Source organism: Poecilia formosa, unplaced genomic scaffold, assembly GCF_000485575.1.
Source record: "Poecilia formosa unplaced genomic scaffold, Poecilia_formosa-5.1.2 Scaffold61, whole genome shotgun sequence".
In the NCBI taxonomy this organism is placed as follows: domain Eukaryota; kingdom Metazoa; phylum Chordata; class Actinopteri; order Cyprinodontiformes; family Poeciliidae; genus Poecilia; species Poecilia formosa.
Window position 1 is genome coordinate 481,707 of NW_006800000.1, and position 22,602 is coordinate 504,308.

Consider the following 22,602-nt stretch of genomic DNA (forward strand, 5'->3'; position numbering starts at 1 on the left):
TTTTTTTTAAAGTAACTCAAGTGAATGAAAGAGTAAATGTTAATACCTATCTCTGAACAAATGTAACAAAAACATCAGTATTCTTGTTAGCCTTATGTGATATAGGCTATTGGCATCAATTAACTAGTCATCATCAATTAGCTAATCTGCATTCAATTTACTCAATTTGTCTGGGAAAAAAATGTGCAAAGTTTGTCGCCGTTTCCTGACTCAGGTTAAGCCTGGTAAAAATCAGTTCCTTTTTCGGCTCTGTTATTGATATACGATTGTGGACTATGCTGAGGTTTGAAATTTTACCCAATTACTAATGTTTGCTCGTGACGTAATGCGCCAGTTAGACACTAAGAAGTTTACATAAAATTGCCAGCACTGTAACAGCCATCCTTCTACTGCAAAGAGAGAAATACCGAAATGAACGAGGCATTTGTGACCAACACGGACTGAACAGCTTCGCTGCCATGCTAAACCACTACAAATCTAAAACAACGTAAAAAAAAAATCGACGTCATCGTTCACGACTTCTCATTCTGTTCGCTGATTGGCTCGGTCCAGACTGTGGCGAAAGAGCGATCTGCACCTCTCCCATCAATGACCCGCAGGTGCGAAATCGAAGTTAGCGTCTGTGCGTTTAAAGACGGCTCGGAAAAAAAGCACACGTCCTGGCATGCTAAGATTAAATAGCTATTACGGACAGAAGGCATAACGAAATATTTTTAATTCATTTATATCTTTTTTTGTTGTTCTTTTAGTGCAATCTATTACTCAGATAAATGGAGTTTGAGGTTTTCATAGTCGCTTTTAAATTGAATTATTGAAATAAATTAACTTTGATGATGTCCTAATTCAACTTGAGATGCACCGGTAGGTCATGTATTCTTTGATCATTAACAGGTTATTGTTATATTATGATTCACAGCTGTTGCCCATTTCTAATAATAAATTAGTGGTAGTTTTCTCAGTGTAAGGGAATGTTATAGATCATAGCATTGCGTCTGTAAAATGATCTAAATTCTTATAGCTTTAATCTTCCAATATCTTGTAATCTACCCCATTGCTGAAACACCTCATTATCGATGACCTTGTGCATTAAATTTATTTACAAGTTTCCTGCACCACCTAGCCATAAACTGAGGTAGTGCAGTGGTGAGAGAATGGTAGAAATAAATGTCTAAGCTTAATTAACCTGTCCATATACGTTGCAAAAGTGAGCATTAAGGTGAAAGCTTTACTTTCCAACAACAGATGGGATATTTAGCTTAAGATCCATATTTTTTTTTTCATTGTATTAATTCTAAGCATATGTAATCCCAATAAACCAAATGAAATAACTGGAATAAATTTGCGTTGCAGTAATATTGAAATAGTGTAATAAGAGAAAAATAAAAAGGACACATGTATTTAAAAAGAAAATGTCAATGTAGGGATATAAAAACACCTCCCATGGACTTTATTTTAAAAATGATTTTATTTATTAATACAATGGTAAAAGTGTGTCAAAGAGGAGAAAAAAAAAAGTCAGCCACACGTGAAGAGCTAATATTCAGTTAAAGCTGTGTTATACTAAAAATAAAACTGTATTGGTGTGCCGTACATATTATATTGTCTATTAGTACAAAAATACATTTAAGGGCACACAATATAGCATTCAGTATCACAAATCAGTGAGGGGGACACCATCAGAGCACGTTTTAATGTCTTTTAGTTCAAGTACTTATGAGATCCTCCAATCAGTAAAAAGTACTTTTTCCGTGTCCACAACATTGTGTCAATATATTGGTAGAAAAAGGTTCAATGTATTATTGTTGGTTACAGTTCAAAGGCTTAAGGGTATATCCAGAATAAAAAGAAAACTTGTTCACTTTCTTGTGCTCTTTAATATGTTTTCTCTAAGTTTTATACAAAAAAAAAGAAGACATACAAAAAGTTCATTTACAAAGAAAAGAAACAAGGCAATATGCTAGCTTTATTTACAGCCACTTCTTATTTGTCCTTTTCAGTAATGCATAGCAGATAAAAGAAGAGCTTACCTTTGTTATCTTTTGCCAACTGTTATTGTGTGATAAACCCAAGTTTATTTATACAATGGGTTCACAAAAGAATGGCAAAAACAACTGACATTATACCATAATTTATCATAAGTTATGTTTTCTCTGTATGAAAAGTGAATAATCTGCAGATAAGGCATCACTGCTTATTTGTGTGTGTGAGTGCAAGAGTTACCAGGAAGAAAGAGGAAAGAAATGCCAGGTAGGAACTGAGGAAAGTTACAAAACCTGAGTAAAGGGCATGCATAGATCTCCCTCGGGCTGGAAGGAGAAGACCAAGTGCTCAGGGAGGTGGGGGCAAAAGCCAGGAAGCTACAGGATGTAACAGGAAAAGGAAGAACAAAGGAAGGAGTGAAGGTGTCTTTAAGTGTGCTGCTTCGGTTTATCATCGTTCCCTTCAATGGATTCCTACAAACGTCCCTACATATCTCAAACTTTCAAGAAAGCTACCTCAACCTGTCGATAAGTCTTCATATTCTGCCCCCTGAACTGAAATATAAACTTGGAAATAAACTCCGAAATACAGTTTCAGCAAGTCCTTCTACACATACTATGTGCATATAATAGCATAGACAATTTTCTGAAGCATGTATGCCGCTTTGAAAGCCATCCGTCCGGACACATGAATAAACTCCACTTTATATTTAGTGTTGGTATTTCAGAGATGCATCAGAGGGTTTTACTTCACATCCAAACTTCAAACTGACAGATTTTCAGTCTCGCCTTCATCTGAGTGCGGTAAACAGCACTGACCGGCTCTCCTTCATACTCCACTGTGTGCTGTGTTTGTATGCTCGGACTGCAGCGGTAATGCGTGTACAGTGTGTGTGTGTGTGTTCTAATTCGAGTCCGTCGCCTTCACTTTTCTCCACATTCAGCATTCTGTTCGTCCTTTCTTAAAAGTGGTCAATGAGCACAGAAACGCAGTTGGCTCCCACCAGGTAGTTGGGGTCTCCGGGGAGAGACTTGTTCTGCCAGTTTTTCGGGTCACCTGCAGAGAAAATAAATGGGATGCGTCGGGTGAGTGGTAACAACTGCTGTTTGCGTTAATCTCCGGCTCCAGTGCATAGTCGGAAACATTTTACATAAAACAGAAATTGGTGTAAATTACTTTATAAACAACAATGGATGCAAAATGTGATCATATCCGTTGCAAGTCACATAACTGTGGACATCGGTGGCCTACTTCCAAGTGTAGTGCCACAAGAGGCCAGTAAAAGCTGTTCAGGATTTTTTTTTATTGAAGGTCTCCAACCTCTTGTTGACTGTTAATTAAAATCCAGTCATTGTGAAGACTAAGCATGAGAGCGACTATAAACACGGAGGTCTGTGCTAAAAGGAAGGTTGCAATCAATGATGAACGGATGCAGAACCAGGTCAGTGCAGAAAAGCCTCAGTATGTGACACAATTCATTAACATAAAAAAAGCGTAATTACCGAAGCTCTATGACTCAATTTAATATTGTGATGTTTAATTAAAGCAGGATAAAACAGAAATGTGTTTTCATATCACATGCTACGTGAGCTCCCTCTTGTGGTAGTTTTTTACATAACCAAATTAGACAATGCAAATGGAGCTAAAAATATCTTCATGATTCAGCATCGTCAAAGAGATGCTGCCAACTTGCACATTGTTGTTTTCACATCCTTTTTGGGGTCAGAAATTCATGCGTTGCCATGGGATGCAGAGGGACCTGCTGTACTATTGTGGGCGAATGCAGCTGACTTTGCCGTTTAACAGAAACTGTGAAAAGAGTGCTATGATTTGCATATGCTATTTGTGGAACTTTAAAGTTATTTTTATATAAATCGTAGTAGGACAGCTAAACATCTTCTGAAGAGGTACATAAGTTTATAAAGGCACAGATCTACTAACCTAGAACATTGTGAAAGAGAAACAAACATGTTAAACATCAGATAGTGGGATAATGATGAGCATGAGATACAAACCGCATATAGAAATAACTTCTAGGACCTTTACACAAACGCTTCAGATGTCAAGGTGCCCATAAGGTGCACCGACAGACCTTAAGATGAGACACTGCAAAGTGTGTTTGATCAACTTACTGTGACTCTCAAACCCAAACTGCCCATTAATGAGGCACTTATGGAGCTAAACTGTATCACACTGGTTCAGACTGAAGTGTGAAGTAACCACAGCGAGGCCACTGTGGGCACGAGAAGTAGAGATGAAAGGAGGCAGCCAGACTTGAATAAAAGAGTAGAAGGAGAAAGCAAAGAAGCAAAGTGAGAAGAAAAACCTCAGAAGGGGACAGAAGTAGACTCGAGAGTGGTCTTGCTTTACAATAAGGGGATTACAATGCAGCCCCAATAATCCTCCCCCAATTCCGCAGGACGACAAAGTGAGCTGACATTTCTATCAGAGCCCTCAGTCTCATCGCTAAAATGAGGCTAATTAACAGCTAATCCTGACCACTGCCTAAATCACTGCTGGTTTTGAAGATAGTTTGTGGGAAGGACAAGGTTATGAAAAGATGAAGGACTTTCTGATTGTGTTCTTGTGCTTTTGCTCTTTAGTGCAAATAGACATTCAATTATTTCCTGAAGGCTTAAACTGTCATTTTGCTTTGGAATAACAGAGATGAATATGCAGTAAAATACATGTCGTATATTAGAATGGGAATTGGTGCAATTTCTGGGGTGTTTTGGGCAATAAGAAAACAGACGTGTTTTGTAGGTTTTAGGTGGTTTTCAGGCAAGGCAAACAATTATGGGATACTGCTTGGAAAGTTTATCTAAAAAAACTTTGAAATAAAGTTTGACACTTCGATCTTTGACTGTGGAAATGGGGAACAACCAAAAGGACAGAAGCATCATAGTATAAAACCTTTTTAAATTTGCTCCTGTTTTTAAACTGATCAGCATCTACTTTTTAAAATAGTGTCTTTTTATTTAAATAATTAGCCCCAGGTACACCTTACAATATAAACCCCAGCAGTTTTGCAACATAGGTGAGCTAAAGTGTCAATAAATGGTTGCATTACTTTAAAAATTTCTTTAAAATGTTGCCAATCAGTGGCCAAAAGATACACAATTTTGTTGTCTGCCTTGTGCACTTCCATGTTCAAGGACCTAAAATTAGAGTTGTGGTGCTACATTTCTACACTGTCTTGTCTCAGACATGCTAGATTTCTTTTTTTATTTTCATCCATTTTTTTTTATTGCAACGTAGTGTGAAGCTAGTCACAGGATTCGGATGCAACCAATAAAGTTTAATTTGAATTTTCTAGTTGCCTTCTGGGCGAAATTAAACAGATGAGAGGGAGAAACATTTTCCAGTATAAATATGTGGGAAATTTTTCCATCTATGCAGCAGGCGGAAAGAAAAAAAAGAATCACAAGTGAGCTATGTCGAACTCAATGAAAGAAACTGGGGACCCAGTGCAGCCAATTAATCTGGAGAGCAATATAAATATTGCAGGAATGGTCTTTAAGTAGAATTCTCACACGTTGTTTTGGTCTTAATCTCAGTTCCCTGAAGGTGTTTGTATGCTCTGGTCTTCGGTTAGGTGGTCTTGACCAGGAGTCTAACAAAAACAAATTTAAATACTCATTTGTTTTATTGCACCAAACACGCAAGATCGTGAATTGAGTGTTTACGTCTCAATCAGGCGTTTATCAACCGCAGTGCTAGATTTTTTTTATTTTTTATTTATTCCATCACTGAATTTTCATATCTCTTGGACCAAATATGTCAATGAAATGATAATATTTTAATCTTCAACACTCAGCTATGTGGATGCTAAACATCTGTTTTAAAAATCTACTTGGACCCAAACCTTTCCCCTGCAGTCGAGATGAATTTGGTTTGCCTTTTTTTTTTTTTTTGACATGTCCTGATCCAATTTTACAACTTCAGCTTACACGAAGGGGAGACAACAAAAACTGGCTACAAAAGTATATTTTCTCCTGTCTAAAAGTCAGAGTCAAAAATAACTCTTTGGGAGACAGGAGCTCTAAATTTAGAGACGTGCACCTCGGCATGAAAGCAAGATGTCTTTGTTTATCTTTGGAGTTTATGTGGAATGACAGGTTTTATTGGTTATGACGATGTCGCAGATGCCAGCAGATCTGCAGCAGATCCAGAGCCGTTTGTTCTTCAGGTCAGGATTTGGGTGGCTATGTGAGAAAAATCCCTACTGAGCCGAGAAGCATGCATTACAGTTCCGTCTGACGAAACTCGGTATCGTGCAGCCAAGCATCCAGTGCATGCAAGTTAGGTAAAATGAGATAAAGTTAATATGCCGGAAAAGAAACCAGGAGAGAAATACTGCATTGGTAAAGCAATAAAGCTTGGAACGGAAACCAGTGATACAGCAAATGAAATTGTGTAGGTGAGTTTATCAGCATAAATGATGAAAATGAAATAAACCCAAAGAAATCATTTGTGAAAAAGGCAGATTTATTTATTTTTTTTCCCTCAGATTGATTCTTCTTGATTAAATGTTTAGAAATCTTAAATGTTTGATTTTGGATTAAATAAACGAAGAACCAAGGCCAGGGGAAAAAAAAAAAATGCTGATTTAACAAGTGACTGAAAATGCTGAATTTGTCACACAGCCAGCCCAAACGACCCCGGAAGAGCAGAGAGAGCAAAGCATACCCGACGAGGAGTCGGAGGATTTTAGAGCAAAAGACCAACCATCAGGGGTCATTGACGCACAGTGAGGTAAGCGCAGCTCCACAGGCTTCAAGAACTTGAGGCCGTGAGGTCCACACATCACCAGAGGGCTGAGCAAAGTCTCTCCTGTAAACACAAAACACAGTATTGTTGTGCACTCAGTTAAACAGCAAGCTGTCACTTTTGAATATTTGATCAGAAATTGGTTTTTAATTTCAATTCTGTATTAGTTTTTATGTAAGAAATGTGTTTTATATGAAAAAAAACATCTAAATAGTCCAGATTAGACAAAGGCAATTAATTACATTTACTTTAAATCCGCTTTACTTTAATCTTATTTTGAGATCACAAACCATGAAAATAATTCAACAATGTTATAGCAATTTGTTCCATCTAATTGTAAAGTAGGCATAGTTGAGCGTTCTGCCTGTGAACTAGATACCCAATTCAAAGATTGAGGATTAAATGTGCTTGATTAGTCTTACTGCCGTAAAGTAACTAAACTAGAAAGAGAAAATATATAAAATTAAAAAAAAATTTCTGCAAGCTTTCCATTCCTCTCACTTTACTAAGCAGATTAAATGAGATACACTCCCGTTAAGAAGAGACAATGTGACGCTCTACACGAAACATTTAGCGCTCATTACTCAGCATCCAGCTGCTGGTTGGTAGCTGTTTTTATTTAGCGTCAAACTGTAGCTGTTGTGTCAAACCGGACTTCTGCCTTGAACCCACCTCAGTGACTCATGACTTCAGTAACTTCTATATTTTACTCCATTAGCCAAACCAATCACACAACCTGCTTCCTGATGTCGTGACAATCAGGAGCAGAAGTTCCAACTGTAATTAAATTAAAGTGACAGAATCACCACCCCAGATCTGCAGTCACTATTACACCTGCAGTCTGTCTCAACAGAAGCAGCGATGAGCAGAAACAACTGGTGACTCCCGACTGCGCTCTAGACTCATGTATTCGATACCTCGGACTTTCCCCATCTGTTCTGGGAAATATGATCACGAGGTAATGCAATACATACTATCAAGAAACAACAAGCACTGTGGAGTAGGCAAAAGCTCAGTCCCTGAAGTGTAACTCCAGACCAAACAATGTAAAATAACTTTCTATGATCCACTGATAGTCTACTGTAGTTAAATACTATAACCTGTCAGAGTCGACTGTACCAGACGTGGATCAACAACATAAATAATACAAATATGGTGGAATAAAAGATGTTGGGAGAATAATATGCTAATAAATGCATGCACAAATCAGATATTAGCATTTTTAAAGCTGCAGTATGGAAGCTTCATAATCAACAATGTTCTTTTAAATATTTATTAAAACTGCCACTATGTTCTGACAGAATAACATGAGACATGATAATCTATAAAATAAAATAAAAAACAGAGCTCCTCTGCCTTATCCCTGTGATCCTACTGCCACCTGCAGAAATACACAGCTCGTTCAGAAACAACCAATCAGAGCCAGGAGGAGGGACTTAGTGCTGACAATCAAGCTATTCTTAAAAGAGTACATTAAAATATACAAATACCTTGAAGAACAACAAGAACAACAAGTCTGATACATGTTTGTTTACAGGTGGGAAATGTATGTAAAAAGAGACAAAATACCAGTACATGGCTGTCATTCCTATCATTTTCTCAATTTAAATACGGAACACTGGGGAAAAAAAATAAAACGCAGTCTGTTTTTAACATAAATATTTTTCTACCAATTTCTAAACAAATAAAATCGGATCCAACAATACAACCACCGAATGCTGAGACAAACATCTGTGCACATCTTGCCACAATGGCAAAGTGAAACACAACACCTAAGACAACAAGGAGAAGTGTCTCAACATCCTCCTCCTCCTCGATGAGTTACCTTTCTCCTTGTCGAGCGGCGGCAGGATGCTGTTGTCTCGGCAGACCTTGAAGTAGATCTCCTGCTCCACTCCGTCGGGGATGGCGCCCTGCGGGATAATTATGCTGACCCCTGTTTCGATGGAGCTCAGGACGCCGCCGTTACTGTTGAAGATACCGCGAGCGGTGGCGACCACAGTGTGACCCTCGTCTTCATCCTCGTCGTCTTCAAGGGCGCTCGGGCTGGGAGAGGGACACATTCCCCGTGACTCTCTCTATCTCTCTCTAGAAAATGGCTTTGGTTTCATTTGGACTCAGAGTGGTTCTGTTACCTCACAGGGATGGCCTTGGGAACGGCGTTGACGTTATTCTGCTGGTGTTTGGGGCGGTTATCCACAGTGCGTGGGAAGGTGTCCACGCCGCTGTCGTGGTCCGTGTTCTGAGGCTGCGCGGGGATCTGAGGCTTTACTGCAGTGGAGCTTGGACCCTGAGTCACATAAATCGTTTAAGTCAGAAACACTAAATATGGAAACTTTATTTTCCCATTTCCCAATGAGTTGGAGTCAAGATGAACCAAGAAAATGTACACTAGTATAAACAAACAAATCAACTCAACACAAAAAACTTTGGTAATAAAGAAAAAGTAGCATCTTAAGCAGCAGAACTATTAACTTAATATATTCTTCTAAGCTCTAAATTTAGAAGTGAACCAATTTATATCAGATTTATTTCCTAAAACAGATTTACCTTTGGCGCAATCTCAGGTTTATCGTTTGACAGAAGATTGTGGTTGAATTTCGGGCTGTCGAACATCCGTGCGAAAGGTTTGGCTGAGGTGGTGAAGGGCTTGGGAACGAAGCGGTTAAAGCTAGACGGCGCCCCAGTCGTCTTCGGAGGCTGCTCACTTGTGCCGTTAACAGGAGACTTTTCGGGGAAACTCTTCTGAGGCAGGAAGTTGCTCTGGACAGTGTTTTCTCGGGCTGGAGGCTTGACTGTGGGAGAGCAGTGCAACGCAAAGTCAGTAAAAGAAAGAAAAAAAGATCCACGCTCCGTGATCTATGTATGCATGCAAGTTTCTGCCTTTTGCAAGAAAGTTAGAGATGCATTAACCTTCAGCCGACGGTTTAGGCAGTGTGGCTGGTGGCAGAGAGGGGGTCACCTGAGGAACCGGTTCATACTTTTTCTCCACTGGACTCGGTTTGTCTACGGACTCAGTCCTGTAATATGACAAAGTAAAAAAGTTTAGCTTGAAAGGAGAAATACTGTGTCAGTGAATGAGGAAGGAGCAGGGGCATCACCACTATGTCACGCAATGGGAAAGTTAACTTTGGAACAAGGTTTAGTTGGCATGCACAGTGTGTGGGGAGTTAAGTGTTTCAGCTTTTTCTACATCTAACTGATCGAAGCCAGGCAGGTTAGAAAACAAAGCTGAATATAGAGACAACAGAGTAAAAAAAAACAAAAAACTAATTTCTAATCTGTTGCAAAGGATGCCGATCAGTAAGGCAGCGTTAATGCGTGCGGGTTAAAGCTGGCGTTATCTTTTTGCACTAAACACAAAGCCACTCCACAAACATCACGTCCAAAGCGCACGGAAGTGTCAGCGGGACTGAGGATCACCTGGGGAAGCTGTGAGTTGTTTGTGCTTGTGGCTGGGGTTTGTTAGGGCCCGTCTGAAGTCTGTCAAAGTAGGACAGCTGCTTCCTGTAGTAATCCTCGTCCTCATCAGGATCGTAATGGTTTGAGCGGACAATGTCATCGGCTGCCTTGGACTGCAGCCTCTGGGGCTCTGGAGCTCTGGAGTTGGTTCAATATATAGACTTATCATTTTATCCCCCGTATCTCGTGGTATTTATAGTAATAATGATAACAGTGGCGATAAAAGAAATAATATATTAAATTCTTTGCAGTCCTTTGGTAAGCATGTCACAGCAATCACAGCGCCACAAATACGGCTCTTAAAATATCTTCAAACTTTTAAATGGGCTGCTTTGGGATGCCGGCTACGTAAAGCAGAGTGATTTTTATTACCAAGCCGTACATAGTAACTACATCTAATCATATTTTAAAATTTATTGATGCTCCCATAAAACAGTGGAGTTGACAGCAAAAACAACAATTATGACAAAGCAGACAGGTTTTTGGGACTCGATGCAATCTGCTGGGTTTCCTCAGAAATGTTTCAAACTATTTTAAATTATTAAATGAGCTTTCCGTACTATTTGATATGATCCATTAGAATGTATGTATGATTGGATTGAATTTTTTATTTTTTTTGCAATTGTGAATTGGCACTATATAAATAAACTGAATCAAATTATCATTGTGACAATAAGTCCAAATTCTTATGATAAAATAATTTTTACAATGACCTTAAAACAATACAATAAATGCCCATCCATTGTTGGGCATTAATGCAGTTTAATGTAAGGCACAAGGTTAAACACTCCAGGAGTAGGGGATATGTTAAAGGGAGCATGAAAGCTGCAATATTAGAGATTTTTTTATTATATGCACGTCAAATTATCTACAGACTTACCTAAAGTTCTTCTCTTGATCCAGGTTGCTCAGAGAATTTGCTTTAGGGATCACACCACCTGCTTTCAGGGGTAAATCAGCTGCCTAAAGAATTAAAACAAACATCCTATCAGTTGGACAACAAGTCCAGATGTTGTCTCAGAATCATAAGTTAAAAGTCATTGAACGCGTTCAGACACTTTTAAAGTGTCTGAAACTCCTTACCCTGTTTCCAGTGGATTCCCCGGCATCTCTGGCGCGATCCACAGACACAGACCGTTTGTTCTCAAACATCTTGACCCTGGTGAGGACCGACTGGGGCCGCATGGCAGGGTCTTCCTCCTGCGGCTCGTCTCTGGAAGGTGCGGGTCTAGCAGCTTCCACAGGGGAAGGCGAGTGCGTCTCGGCTTTAGGAGGAGGCGTAAGGCTGGCTAAAGAGTTTGCAGGAGTCGGGTCGTAGTGCTGAGGTTTGTAGCCTTCCGGCTGCAAGCTGTGTCCTTGGTTGTAGGTGGGTCGCTGGGGGGCGAGTTCTGGGAATCGGCTGGCTGAGGGGTACCCCAGGTGGGAATCCTGGTCGTAGCCGAGGTCAGATCCTTGAGGAGGCGGCGGAAGGTCGTCGTAATGAACCGGGCCCGGACCTGCAGGTTTGCCGTAGCGAGGTCGTACATCGAATCCCTGATGTGGCGGGGGCTCGTCGTAGCGTAGGGGTGGGGTGTACTGCGGATCGGAGCCGTCGCTGTTACGCAGCCGGTAATCGTAACCCTGGGAGTTGGCAGCAGAGGGCGGCTGGCCATAGGGATTCCACTGCTGCTGGTCGTACTGAGGCACGCTGTTCTCATAGAGCGGGATGTGGTCGTTGTTTCTGTACTGCGACTCCGGGTACGCCCCGGCCCCGCTGCTGACGTCATAGCGACTCGGCGGGTGGTCGTAATCCCGGTACGACTGCTGGTCGGGGTGGTACGGCTGCGGAGGGTTGTAATTGACAGCCTTCATGCTGTTAGTGATTCTCCCCGTGTTTTCCATGCCGTACGGATCCTTCTGAAACATCTACCAAACAGATAGAAAAAAGAAAACGTTTGAGAACCCCGCACACACGGGCTTGACCAATGTTAGGCAGTATGTAAAAAAAAAACAAAAAAAAAAACAAAAAAAAAACACATCAACAGTTGAAGGATGAACAAGTGAAAGTCCTTGAAATTACAGAAGAAGAAACAGGAAGGGAAAAGACCTGAAATAGAGACACTGAAAGGGAGGTGTTACTAGTCAGAATACATTTTAGACCATATGGAAATTGCAGTAGAGCTGAAGGTTGCAAAAACAAAGTAAGTCTGTAACGCCAACTTATCGAAAATAACTTAAGAAAGACCACCACATATTTAAAAAAAAACAATGGGATCAACTTTTCTTTCAAAACAAAAGTGACACAAAGTCTCTGCTGTTAACGTATTCCCAGACACGGAGAACAAATGTTTGGTAACCAAGCATGTTTTGGTCGTTCAATCTGAACACATGCAGGAGCACATGTGGAGAAATGTCAAAAAAGAAAAGTTGCCCACTGTCTTGATGGAGTTTAAAAGTAAACTGCCCACGTTAACATTTATAGATACAAGCACATACTTGAATAAACTGAATTTAACAAATAATAAAAAAAAAGACATTCAATTTTAATTTGATTAAATAGCCATAAACTGTCCATCCAGATCGGATAAAGCAGTGGAAAACATACCTGCTGGAAAGTGTATGGCTACTTTTACAAGGAAATAATAATTTAGTCTGCATTGATAAACACAGCAAGAAGATCGAGTTAACACAGAATAAGGCAAACATGTTGCAGCCATGCAAAGAGGATAAGCAACAGTGAGAGCTGCAGAGTTTCTACCGCCCGTCAACACGTAGGCAAATTAACACAGCCACCAGCTCCCAGGCCCACTGTTGTTTACCGGCTTCCACTCTTGCACGCTCACACGCACACGCATCCTTTGTCTCCTCTGGGCAGCACTTTGATCAGCTGACATGCAGGGCAGAAAAGACAGAGCGATAGAGAGAAGCGGGAGGCGGGCAGACAGGCAGCAGCAACACAGGAGGTCAGACCGAGCCGAGGAGAGCCGAGCCAGGTTCGCCAAGCGTCCAGCGGCGGTCAGGTGGATACCTTTGGTTCTGGACCGGCCAGTCCGGACTGTAGAGGCTCTGGGGTGACGCTCTGAGGTGCTAGCTCAGGGGTGGGCCTCCTAAGCGAGCCAGCCTCTTGGCTGGGGCTCTGCTTGCTGTAAGGAGCTGCGGGAACCTCATCAAGGCTCAGAGCCCCTACAGTTTTTACAGTAACGTTGACAGCAGGGGGCACAGCCTCAGCCAGGGGCTCAGGCTGCCTGGGGATGCTAGGCGTGGCCTCTGCTTTCTGTGAAGTGGTTCAGAAATGTTTAATAACACGCGCTGACACGCTACGGTGCAGTTTCAACAAATGCTACAAGCGTCTCAGCCCCCTCTACAATCCTCTGCTCCACATCTAAAAAGGTTAGGAATTAGTAGCAGGACAACGTTTCTTCGTTAAAGGATACTAACTCGATTTTAATTCCGTGGTTACAATACATATTTAAATATATATAGAATAAATATGTGTATAATAAGTAAATATTTCCCCCTTGTCGTGATCATCAACACATCATTCAGATGACAAAACGTTTCTATTTTAGATATACACCTGCCAACTGAGTAGTATTTAATACATTTCACAAGTACAGTGAAGTAACACTGGTATTTCCGTCATGCACATAACACTTTCTGGTGTCATAGATAGAACAAAGTGCACATTGGTGATTACTGGTACACACACTTTTTCAAATAAAGACATGATTTTTCTGTCCCGGTGACATGAGCAACAGTCAGACAGCTGAGGCAGCCCGGAGTGGTACAACAATTCACAACAACAGAACTCGGAAGTTCTTATTTGCAAAAGGAAATCAAAAAAATCCACACTAACGAACATCAAAGACGCGAATAGCTAAAATAAATAGTGTAATAAATATATATATATATATATGTATATGATATTTCTGTATATAATCACAATATATATCTGCCCCCACATCAGTTTCATAATATTGTTTCATAATAGCACACAGAGTGACTGCAGAGGGGAGACGGTGTGTTCAATAGCGCCTCCAGAAAACCCTTCTAACGCACACCACGTCCTCCAGACAACAGGGGAGACGTACGGCTCTCAGAAACGCTACCTGCTGCGGCACTGGGGCTTTGAACCCAGCCGGATCGATGCGGTTCAGCGGGTCCGGCTGCGCCGAGTGAGAGTAGGCCACGTAGCCGGGGGGCTCCTGGATGACCGGCGGCTCCTCGCGGACGGGCTCCGAGGAGCGCGTGATGGCCGGCTCGGCGGGCAGACCCACGTCGTCGTTCAGCGTCTCGTCCAGCTCCTGGTCGGTGTAGGCCCCGCCCTCCGTGTCCGTGTCCTCGTAGTCGGAGGTGTGCCGGCTGTCGGTGCTGTACATGGAATACTCACTGCCCGGCGCCGACAGGTAGGAGAGGCGGTCGTCGTGGAGGTCTAGGTCATCGTCGGTCGCCCCATCAGCCTGAGGGAGTCGGAAATCAAACAGAACGGGTGAGAAACACAAATACTCGCCTTTGGTTCGATGCGGTTGACCATGCCTTACCTTTCCTTCTGACACCCACACCAACTGGTTCTGCTGCTGCTGGATCGTTTCTTTCAGGGCTCCAAACCAACCGTCGTTCATGTTGTTCAGGTTAATGGTTGCTGAAAGGGAAAGACAAAACATGACATCGCTCCAGTTAAGCCTTTAATATCAATCAGGTACATTAAGTGACTTGTGAACATGTTAATATCATTTTAGCTTTCTCACATGCTTGTTCACATTGTAGCCACTTACCTCAATGAATTTACTGGGGGATTTTTTTTTTTTTTTTTTATGATACAAAGTAGCACATAAATGTAAAGTGGAGGACCTTCAAACCAGTAGTGCAACAAGCCTATACAAACAGTCAGTGCTTCACAGAAAATAGTTCAAATCAAAGGATATTCAAATGTTAGAGTGGCCCAGTCAAAGTCCAAACCTAAATCTAATTGACAGTCTGTCAAAAGACTTGAAAATGACTATTTAATGATACTCTCAGTTCATTTAGAACTGAGCTTAAGGTATTTTCTCAAAATAAATGTCATTTTCCTCAATGATGGTAGAGGCAAGAATTATAACAAAAACCTACATTATGCAAATGGGCACTACACTCGTCTAATTGTATTTGTAAAATAAAAAAGTAAAAATAAAAAGAAACACTAAAACAATGCAACATCTCTCTTTTCATTTCAGTTATGTGCTACTTTGTCCTGCAGTTTAAGTGATCAGTGCTTTCACATAATGTCCTAATGCTCTTTTTGTTTTGACAGGACAAAAAGAGGACAGTTCAAGGGGGGTGAATACTATTGCAAGGCATTAATTAACTAAATAAAAATACATTTCTACAATTGTTAAGGATCCCTAATGGTTTTAAGTATATAAACTACAAACAATGTCAAAAAAAAAAAAATCTTCATAATAAGATTTGCTCCTCAGTTTAACGCAGAAGTCAAGGAGCTGCATGTATGGAAGTTTTGTCATATGGCAAAACTAGATAGCATGTAATAAAATAACTAAACTGGGAACTTCGAATTTATTATAGAGAAATTATCCAGTACTGCAGTTTTAAATGAGGTCTGTCTCATTAATGTTTTTCTTCAGCTAAGCCAACATGCAGCCGTCTGCGTGGAACATGAATAAAACAAGACTATGCCATAAGCCCTTATTCATATTTCCATTGCTAACCATTTACTAGGTCAGGTAATGTTTTATATTCCACCCCGCAAGCATCACTGAAACAGCAATGAAACAAGCTACAAATCAGAGACGTGGGAGGTTTCTGCTGTTCAAGCCGTGTGTGGACTCACTGGTGAAGAGGTGGTGGTTGTTCTTCCGTAACTTGAGAGCTCGATCAAAGAGCTTTCTGGCACTCTTTCTGGAATCGGGGCAGAGCCGTGTCCTCATGTTCTTGACCCCCTGTTTGGTGTCTGGGTTTAGAAACACAACAATGGGATACCACTGAGCGTAGTTCAGACGGTCCACAGCGTTGGGGGTGATGTCCAGCACCGCGTGCTTGTCCTTCAGGTGCAGAAAACAGAATTTATCACTTTGACTGCAAATATGTTCAGCAATTGTTGAGCAAAAGTAGACGCAAAGCAAGGCGGTTGCGCTGCATTTAGCCGAGTGGGTTCATACCACCAGAGGGCAACGTCGAGCTATAAAAATACTATTACGTCTCACTTCCACATTAAAACATCTCTAGCAAAAAGGGGAACGGCTTCATCTTTCCTGTTTGTGCAGTTTTACTCACTTTATCAATGATCTGCTTGATGGTATGCAGGCGGATGATGCCCGAACTCTTCTGGTTGGTTCCCGCGTCCCTCGGTTCGCTCCCTGCCGGAGACGAAACGGGCCGTTACAAAACAATAAGCACAGCCCGTGCCCCAATTAGACATTTTTGTAGCGTGCAGTTGTCAACTCCCATAAAACAGAGCGGTTCAAAGCGCAACGATATTCACAGAATAGGAGAGGACAAGTGTACGTTCATGGGAGCAGCTAGATATTTCATACCAAAAATAAAGATAGCAGCCAATTCATGCAGCGGATGCGAAGTATTTTTGGAGGGATTAGGGAATGAAATTTGGTGATTATTAAAATATGTGTGTGCAAGGGCACGTAGCAGTGTAGATTATAGTGCAGGGAAATGAGTTACGTGTGGCTCGTTGACGTTAGATATGCACATTCAAGAGCAGGAGGGTCATTTGGGATTAATGAGACCACGGTGTCATTTTAAGGCCTTGGGGATTTCAGCAGGCATGTGAAGAGGAGTTTATATTTTCCACAAAGATAAGAAATGCTTTCCTGACCAAAAACACAAGGTTTAAAAAAAAAAAAAAAAAAAAAAACATTAGGGGAGTCATCTCACTGGGATGTACGGTAAAGTGAGGATTCAAACACGTGGATAAGCTCTACTTGTAAAGGGATCTAAGAGCTGCAAACGTTTCTAAAATATCCCAAGAATTATGTTTAGCAAAGTGCAAATAAATATAGCCCATGCACACAGAGGTTCTAGCATACGCAGCCCTCTTTTCAGACGCTGGCTCTAATATTATCACTGCTTAATTTTTTACAAGATACAGTTTTCTTCCATGGTGACAAGAGAGATTTGTTTTCCCCATCAGCACCTTAAACTGACAGGACTCCTTCAGGCAAACAAATCATTCAGTAGTGTTTGTCTTTAAAACTGGGAGCATTTTCACAAAGCTTCAAACTAGCTAGCTTTGTTCAGGAGTCCAAACTTTCTTCCAAAAATAGCAGAAAGAAAAGAAAAACAAAAACCGTCTGGGTCCCGGAAGAATTTTTTTAATTATTATTATTTTTTTACTACTGTTTATAGCATCTTCCACACTTAATGGCACCCCTGCTGAAGATGTGTAAAACCTCACAATAAGACCATATTACCTTTAATCAGAGTCTAATTATTCAGAGGTGGGAATAAGATCAGCTGTTAACGTAACTGCTTTTGCTATTACTAGATGTCCCAAAGATGTTTAGCAACTTTTTATCGTAAACTTTATGTTAATCCTAGTGTCTGGACACTGTAATCTATAGCTTAGAAAGCTATGTCTCATAAATATGACTTGCTTTCTCTTTGATACTCTTCAATAGGGCTAAGACAAGAGAACCAGCTGAGTAAGAAAGGTAGAAGTAAGATGATCTTGCCTAAACCTGCCAATCTACATATCTACAGAGAAAGAAAGTATAAAATAAAACTAAAACTGTGACATGGCCAAATGAAACTTGGAAATGTAGAATCATGCTGCGGCAGCAAAAGCCAAATTTATTTTGAGAAATGTTGCACTTTACCAGAGGTGCTACTAAATGTGGAGGAAGTTGTGCTTAAAACATAATTCCACTTTGCATTCATTATTATGCAAGACACTTTTTTTTTTTTTATCCTAAGAATATTGTGTCTGTTCAATCTAACCTAAGGTGAAAATTACTAAATGAAAAAGCAAACTTTGTTATTTGAAATCTCTCTTACTATAAATAATTAATTACTTGTCTTTTGTCAGCAAATAAATAAGAAAAAGTCCCGACAAACGTGAAAACCACTGTTTTTAGTCTCAGAAAACCTGTTTACTGTGTATTAGTCGGATCCTTTAGCTGGCCATGAGGGGGTGTTTGTGATCTCCTGACTCTGAAGCATCTCATGTTGCACAGCTCGACATGCAGCCTCACTGTTCTCATCTTTCACCGTAAAATCCATATTAAAGAGGGGAATACCACTGAATTTAATGCTTGGCTGTCATCTACGTTCAGATTGAAGACTATCTTAATTCATTTTCACCAAGAACAAGTGAGGCGGTCACACTGACACAGCAGCAACAACAGCTAGGGGGGGCGGGAAGGGGAGCATAGAAAGGCAGTTCACTTTTCACGTCACATTTTCATTAAATCCAACACATGCACAATCCCCACAGACAGAGTGCTTGTTTATCAGTGCTGACATTGTGCCAAAAGTCTTCAAAAGGGAACGCCATGCAAGTTTTCTTTGAAACCTAAATTGATTTGCATTCATTTTTAACAGTCCAGTTTTGAGAGAAATCCAATTTCATAACTTGATTTTCTTCAAACAAGCATCTCCATTCTGCCTCGGTGTCTGTGGAAAGCTAGCTGTGTGTCAGTATGATGAAACATTTGTAAAAATCGCATGTTTAGTTTTACGGTTTTAAGACTTCTCTTCCCATAAAGGATGATGGAAAATTCACACATATATTAAATTAAGTGCTATTCCCCTCTATGCATTAACAAAGCAGTGGCTGTTGTTTAAACATCAACAGAATAAGGGAACTAGTCACCAAACACTGGTTCATATAGATTATTGCTCATTCACTGACTCAAATAAAACAAATATATATACATATATATATACACATAGATAGATATACTTGATGCACTAAGTGACATACTTTCCCCTCCTTGTTGTTGCTGTGTTTCTGAAAAGAAAATACAGTTACGTAAACATCACTGGAGTTGTGCAAATAAACATTAAGGAATGGAAACACTTGGGTGGGAGTGGGCTGAATGCGAGTGCGGCTGCGTTGAGTGTGAGAACGAAAACCACATTTTTGAGCTGCTTCTAATTTGGAGAGGTGAGAAGAGGTGGATGAGGACCGAAATTAAAAAGGATATTCAGTTCTGCTGCGAATCCAACAAACACTCACACTGAGAACATAAGGTGGGACTAAAGACATTTCGACAACAGGTGAAGAGCGATCCGCTAAAGAAGAATCTTATGTTTCTAAAACATGCATGCATGCCATTCAAACAATGAGTCTGATGAATTTCAAGGGTTTAATCATTTTCTGGCTCTCAGAACAAAACGCTTTCTAATTGTATATATATATATTAGCTTGTAAGAAGGTCACTTCCACCTTCCTCTCTTGTAAATAAACGGGGTTCATATTTGTCATTTCTTGGTTTCAGTGGTGTGTAATGGGTAAATTAAAGGTGCGGTCTCCGTCCCAGAGACATACCAGGGTGCAACAGATCAAGTGAAAATTATATGGATCTCGCTTTATTACTTACTTGCTAGTTCAAAAATCTCTGGCTCCTCCCTGGCCAGTTTCTCTCTGGCCACATCTGCGATCGGCCCAAAGATAACCACTGGCCTCAGGAATCCAGCTGTGATCCCACAACACCAAATTAACGGGGAGAAAACATTTCAGTTAAGACTTGTCAAGCAGTTCTTTCTGAAACTTACTGTTTTTTTTATGACCCGCCGTGTTATATTTGAGTTTAATGAATGACACGATAATGTGCAGAAGCTTTAAATCCAACACCGCACTTACTGTGGGTTTGGAAACCGTACCTTCCCTCAGCACAACCCTCTCGTAGGCTGGGAACTTGGTCTGAACCGGCTGAGCCGACAGGTCCTCCCGGCTTTTCCGCAAATTCCTCTTTGAACTTCGCAACCCTCTGAATCTCCAGAAGTCCGCTCTGTCGCCCCCTGGAGTTTTAGGAAGGGTGTACTGCACACTGGAGAGCTGCTCCGCTCTGAAAAAGAAACACATTAGGTTATGATGCAGTCAAAAATGGGATAAAAAGAACACAGCCTTAGAATGCCTTGGTAAAATAAAGGCATTTCAAACTAAATACCATGTGCAAATTTTAAATAGCTAGTTCATAAAGTTTTTGCCACAGTGAACAAGCTCATAAATTAAGATTAAACTAAAGAAACAATAAGCCTTACAGACAGAGTTGCCTTTCATTGCTAATTTAAATACAAATAAATAAGTTCACAGAGTATTTTTTCTTTAAATTATTTGATTAAATTAGTGCAAGTAGATCAATAACTATTACCAAGAGGTAAACCGATCAACAGCGTCAAAATAATCACAGTGAACTTTTGAAACATGTTTACATAAAAAGTCTTAATTTTGTCATTTTAATAGTTTAAGATGAAATACTATGTAGTTTAGTAGATTGGATGTCAGTGATAAAAAAAAATAATTCAGCCACAATAAAATCCCTGAGATGTTACACAGATAAACAAACAAAATGTGCAAATAAAAAAAACAAAAACAAAAAAACTTACAGCATAGCCTATTTTGTCACTGTTTACCTTGTTGTTTAAACTGGGATTAAAAATGTATTTTAAAGCTTCTTTGCTCTTTCTTAAATCGCTTTATTCCTTTTCAACTCTTATCTGCTTGTTCTATTGTTTTGGGTTTATTTTTTTTTACTTGATTTGATCCACTTGGCTGTACATAATAACTTTGGTTCACGTGATTTAAGAATAAAATGACATTATTCATTTCTGTGTGCAGAAGCTGCAATATGCAGCTGGATGATTTTTCAGTGCAATATCAATTTCTCATATCCACATACTGAAGAAAAAGTGTTAGCTAAATTTCATACAATGAAATCTCCCAGTTTAGGAAGCTGTAACACAAATTCAAGATGAATTTGGATAGATGGGTCAGAAATGATCTCCACCTATTTTACTTTCCTGATAGTCTTAGATTTACAAGCATGTCCCTTTTCCTCCGTCCCTGCCTGTTGATTAAGTCGCAAAACAAGCTGCGCAGTTGTAACAGACTAATGAGACCCAACTTTTTTTTTTTTTTTTTTACCTGTTCTTGTTGGGAATGATGCCTCTTTCCACTTCCTGGTGATTCTTCCCAATGCGGATAGCGAGCCAGGAACCCAACTTGCCATTGTAGAGCGTATCTACCACACGGAAAACCTCGCCCTTGTTAAAGCTCAGTCCGTACGGAGATTCCTTTTCATACTCGAAATGTGTCCGAATGTAGAAGGAGTCACCGACGTCCGACTCCACAATCTTCCTATACACTGAAAGGAGATGAGAAAACAACATTACCACTGCTGATCCCACATATATCTTTGGTTCCTTTTCGTGTGTTCGTCCTACTAAAACCGATAGTTTAAACGTACCATCTTTTTTCTTCTGTGCCAGAATGGTAACCATGTCTCCTCTTGGGAGATCCAGCAGAAACAGAACTGCCTCTTCTCGGATGATGTTGGCGAAGTCCACATTGTTGACCTATAAACATAGAAAAAGCTTGAATTTCTGCTGCTACAACAGAAGAGCCATGTTTAAGGTGTTGGGACTTGAATGTGCTCTGCTGCCTTTTTATTTTTATTTTATTTTTTTTGCATTTTGTTATATGAAACGGTCCCATCAGGAGCACAACAGAGAATTCCTCTAATAACCAAGCAGCCTTTCTGTCATGGCCTCCTACTGCTGCACTAAACACAATAAGCTCTGTTTATTGACTCTGCTTGAGGGGCAGCAGGGGAATCAGAAACACATGGACTGGGTCAGTGGACCTCAAAAAGACACTTTTATCCTTCCCAGAAACAGTAGGGCTTGACGTCTTTATCTCCTCTAGCACACGGCGACCAAAGGGAAACCACCTAAGGAGGGAAAACAATGTCCTGGAAGTCTCAGAGATGTGTTTGTACAGTCGGCGGAGCACACAGAGGCACAAAATAAGGCCTGCAGCCTACAGTAGGAATCTTCTTCATAAAGATTTCGGAAATTGACGCTGTTAGTTAGTTAGTTAGGTTCAAAGCAGGTCTAAAAACACACGTCAGAGAACGAGTCCCGCAGTGGCATCAAGACAGCTGCCGTCATCCCATCAACAGAGTTAAACTAGTGTTCAGCTGAACAGTCCGTCAACTGTTCAGAGGTCAGAAGTGAAAGAACGACCTCTATTGTGTCCTCATTCTGGGAACAACGGGAGATTTTGACAGGAGGCCGATCAAGGGAATGACTCATAAACTCACACATACATTGTTTCTTTATTCCCAAGATCTTTTTTGCAAAGACATAGTTCTACTGTGGCTGTGAACAACATAGTTGCGCCACTTGTTAAAATAAAACTCAGCGTGAAGCAATGTGTTGTCTGTTTCTTGGCACCAA

At 40.5% G+C, this 22,602-nt stretch overlaps 1 protein-coding gene across 10 annotated transcripts in view; it reads right to left on the reverse strand.

The window, feature by feature from the left end:
• Positions 1-1,446: 1,446 nt before the first annotated feature.
• Positions 1,447-22,602, reverse strand: part of tjp1a (tight junction protein 1a) — a 111,485-nt gene continuing 90,329 nt past the window's right edge. For 4 of the 10 annotated variants that reach the window (XM_007554031.2, XM_016672450.1, XM_007554039.2 and 1 more), the window contains 19 exons: positions 21,612-21,720; positions 21,290-21,509; positions 20,026-20,210; positions 19,743-19,838; positions 19,124-19,150; positions 16,462-16,544; positions 16,019-16,229; positions 14,733-14,833; positions 14,301-14,651; positions 13,220-13,465; positions 11,296-12,117; positions 11,093-11,175; positions 10,174-10,350; positions 9,664-9,770; positions 9,301-9,545; positions 8,886-9,040; positions 8,576-8,796; positions 6,670-6,813; positions 1,447-3,036 (listed from right to left, as the gene is read on the reverse strand). In XM_007554031.2, the coding sequence (XP_007554093.1) occupies positions 2,942-3,036; positions 6,670-6,813; positions 8,576-8,796; positions 8,886-9,040; positions 9,301-9,545; positions 9,664-9,770; positions 10,174-10,350; positions 11,093-11,175; positions 11,296-12,117; positions 13,220-13,465; positions 14,301-14,651; positions 14,733-14,833; positions 16,019-16,229; positions 16,462-16,544; positions 19,124-19,150; positions 19,743-19,838; positions 20,026-20,210; positions 21,290-21,509; positions 21,612-21,720 (3,678 nt within the window). In that variant the 3' untranslated portion in view covers positions 1,447-2,941. The remainder of the gene's footprint in view (positions 3,037-6,669; positions 6,814-8,575; positions 8,797-8,885; positions 9,041-9,300; positions 9,546-9,663; positions 9,771-10,173; positions 10,351-11,092; positions 11,176-11,295; positions 12,118-13,219; positions 13,466-14,300; positions 14,652-14,732; positions 14,834-16,018; positions 16,230-16,461; positions 16,545-19,123; positions 19,151-19,742; positions 19,839-20,025; positions 20,211-21,289; positions 21,510-21,611; positions 21,721-22,602) is intronic. The other 6 variants (XM_007554035.2, XM_007554034.2, XM_016672451.1 and 3 more) reach the window with 6 other exon arrangements.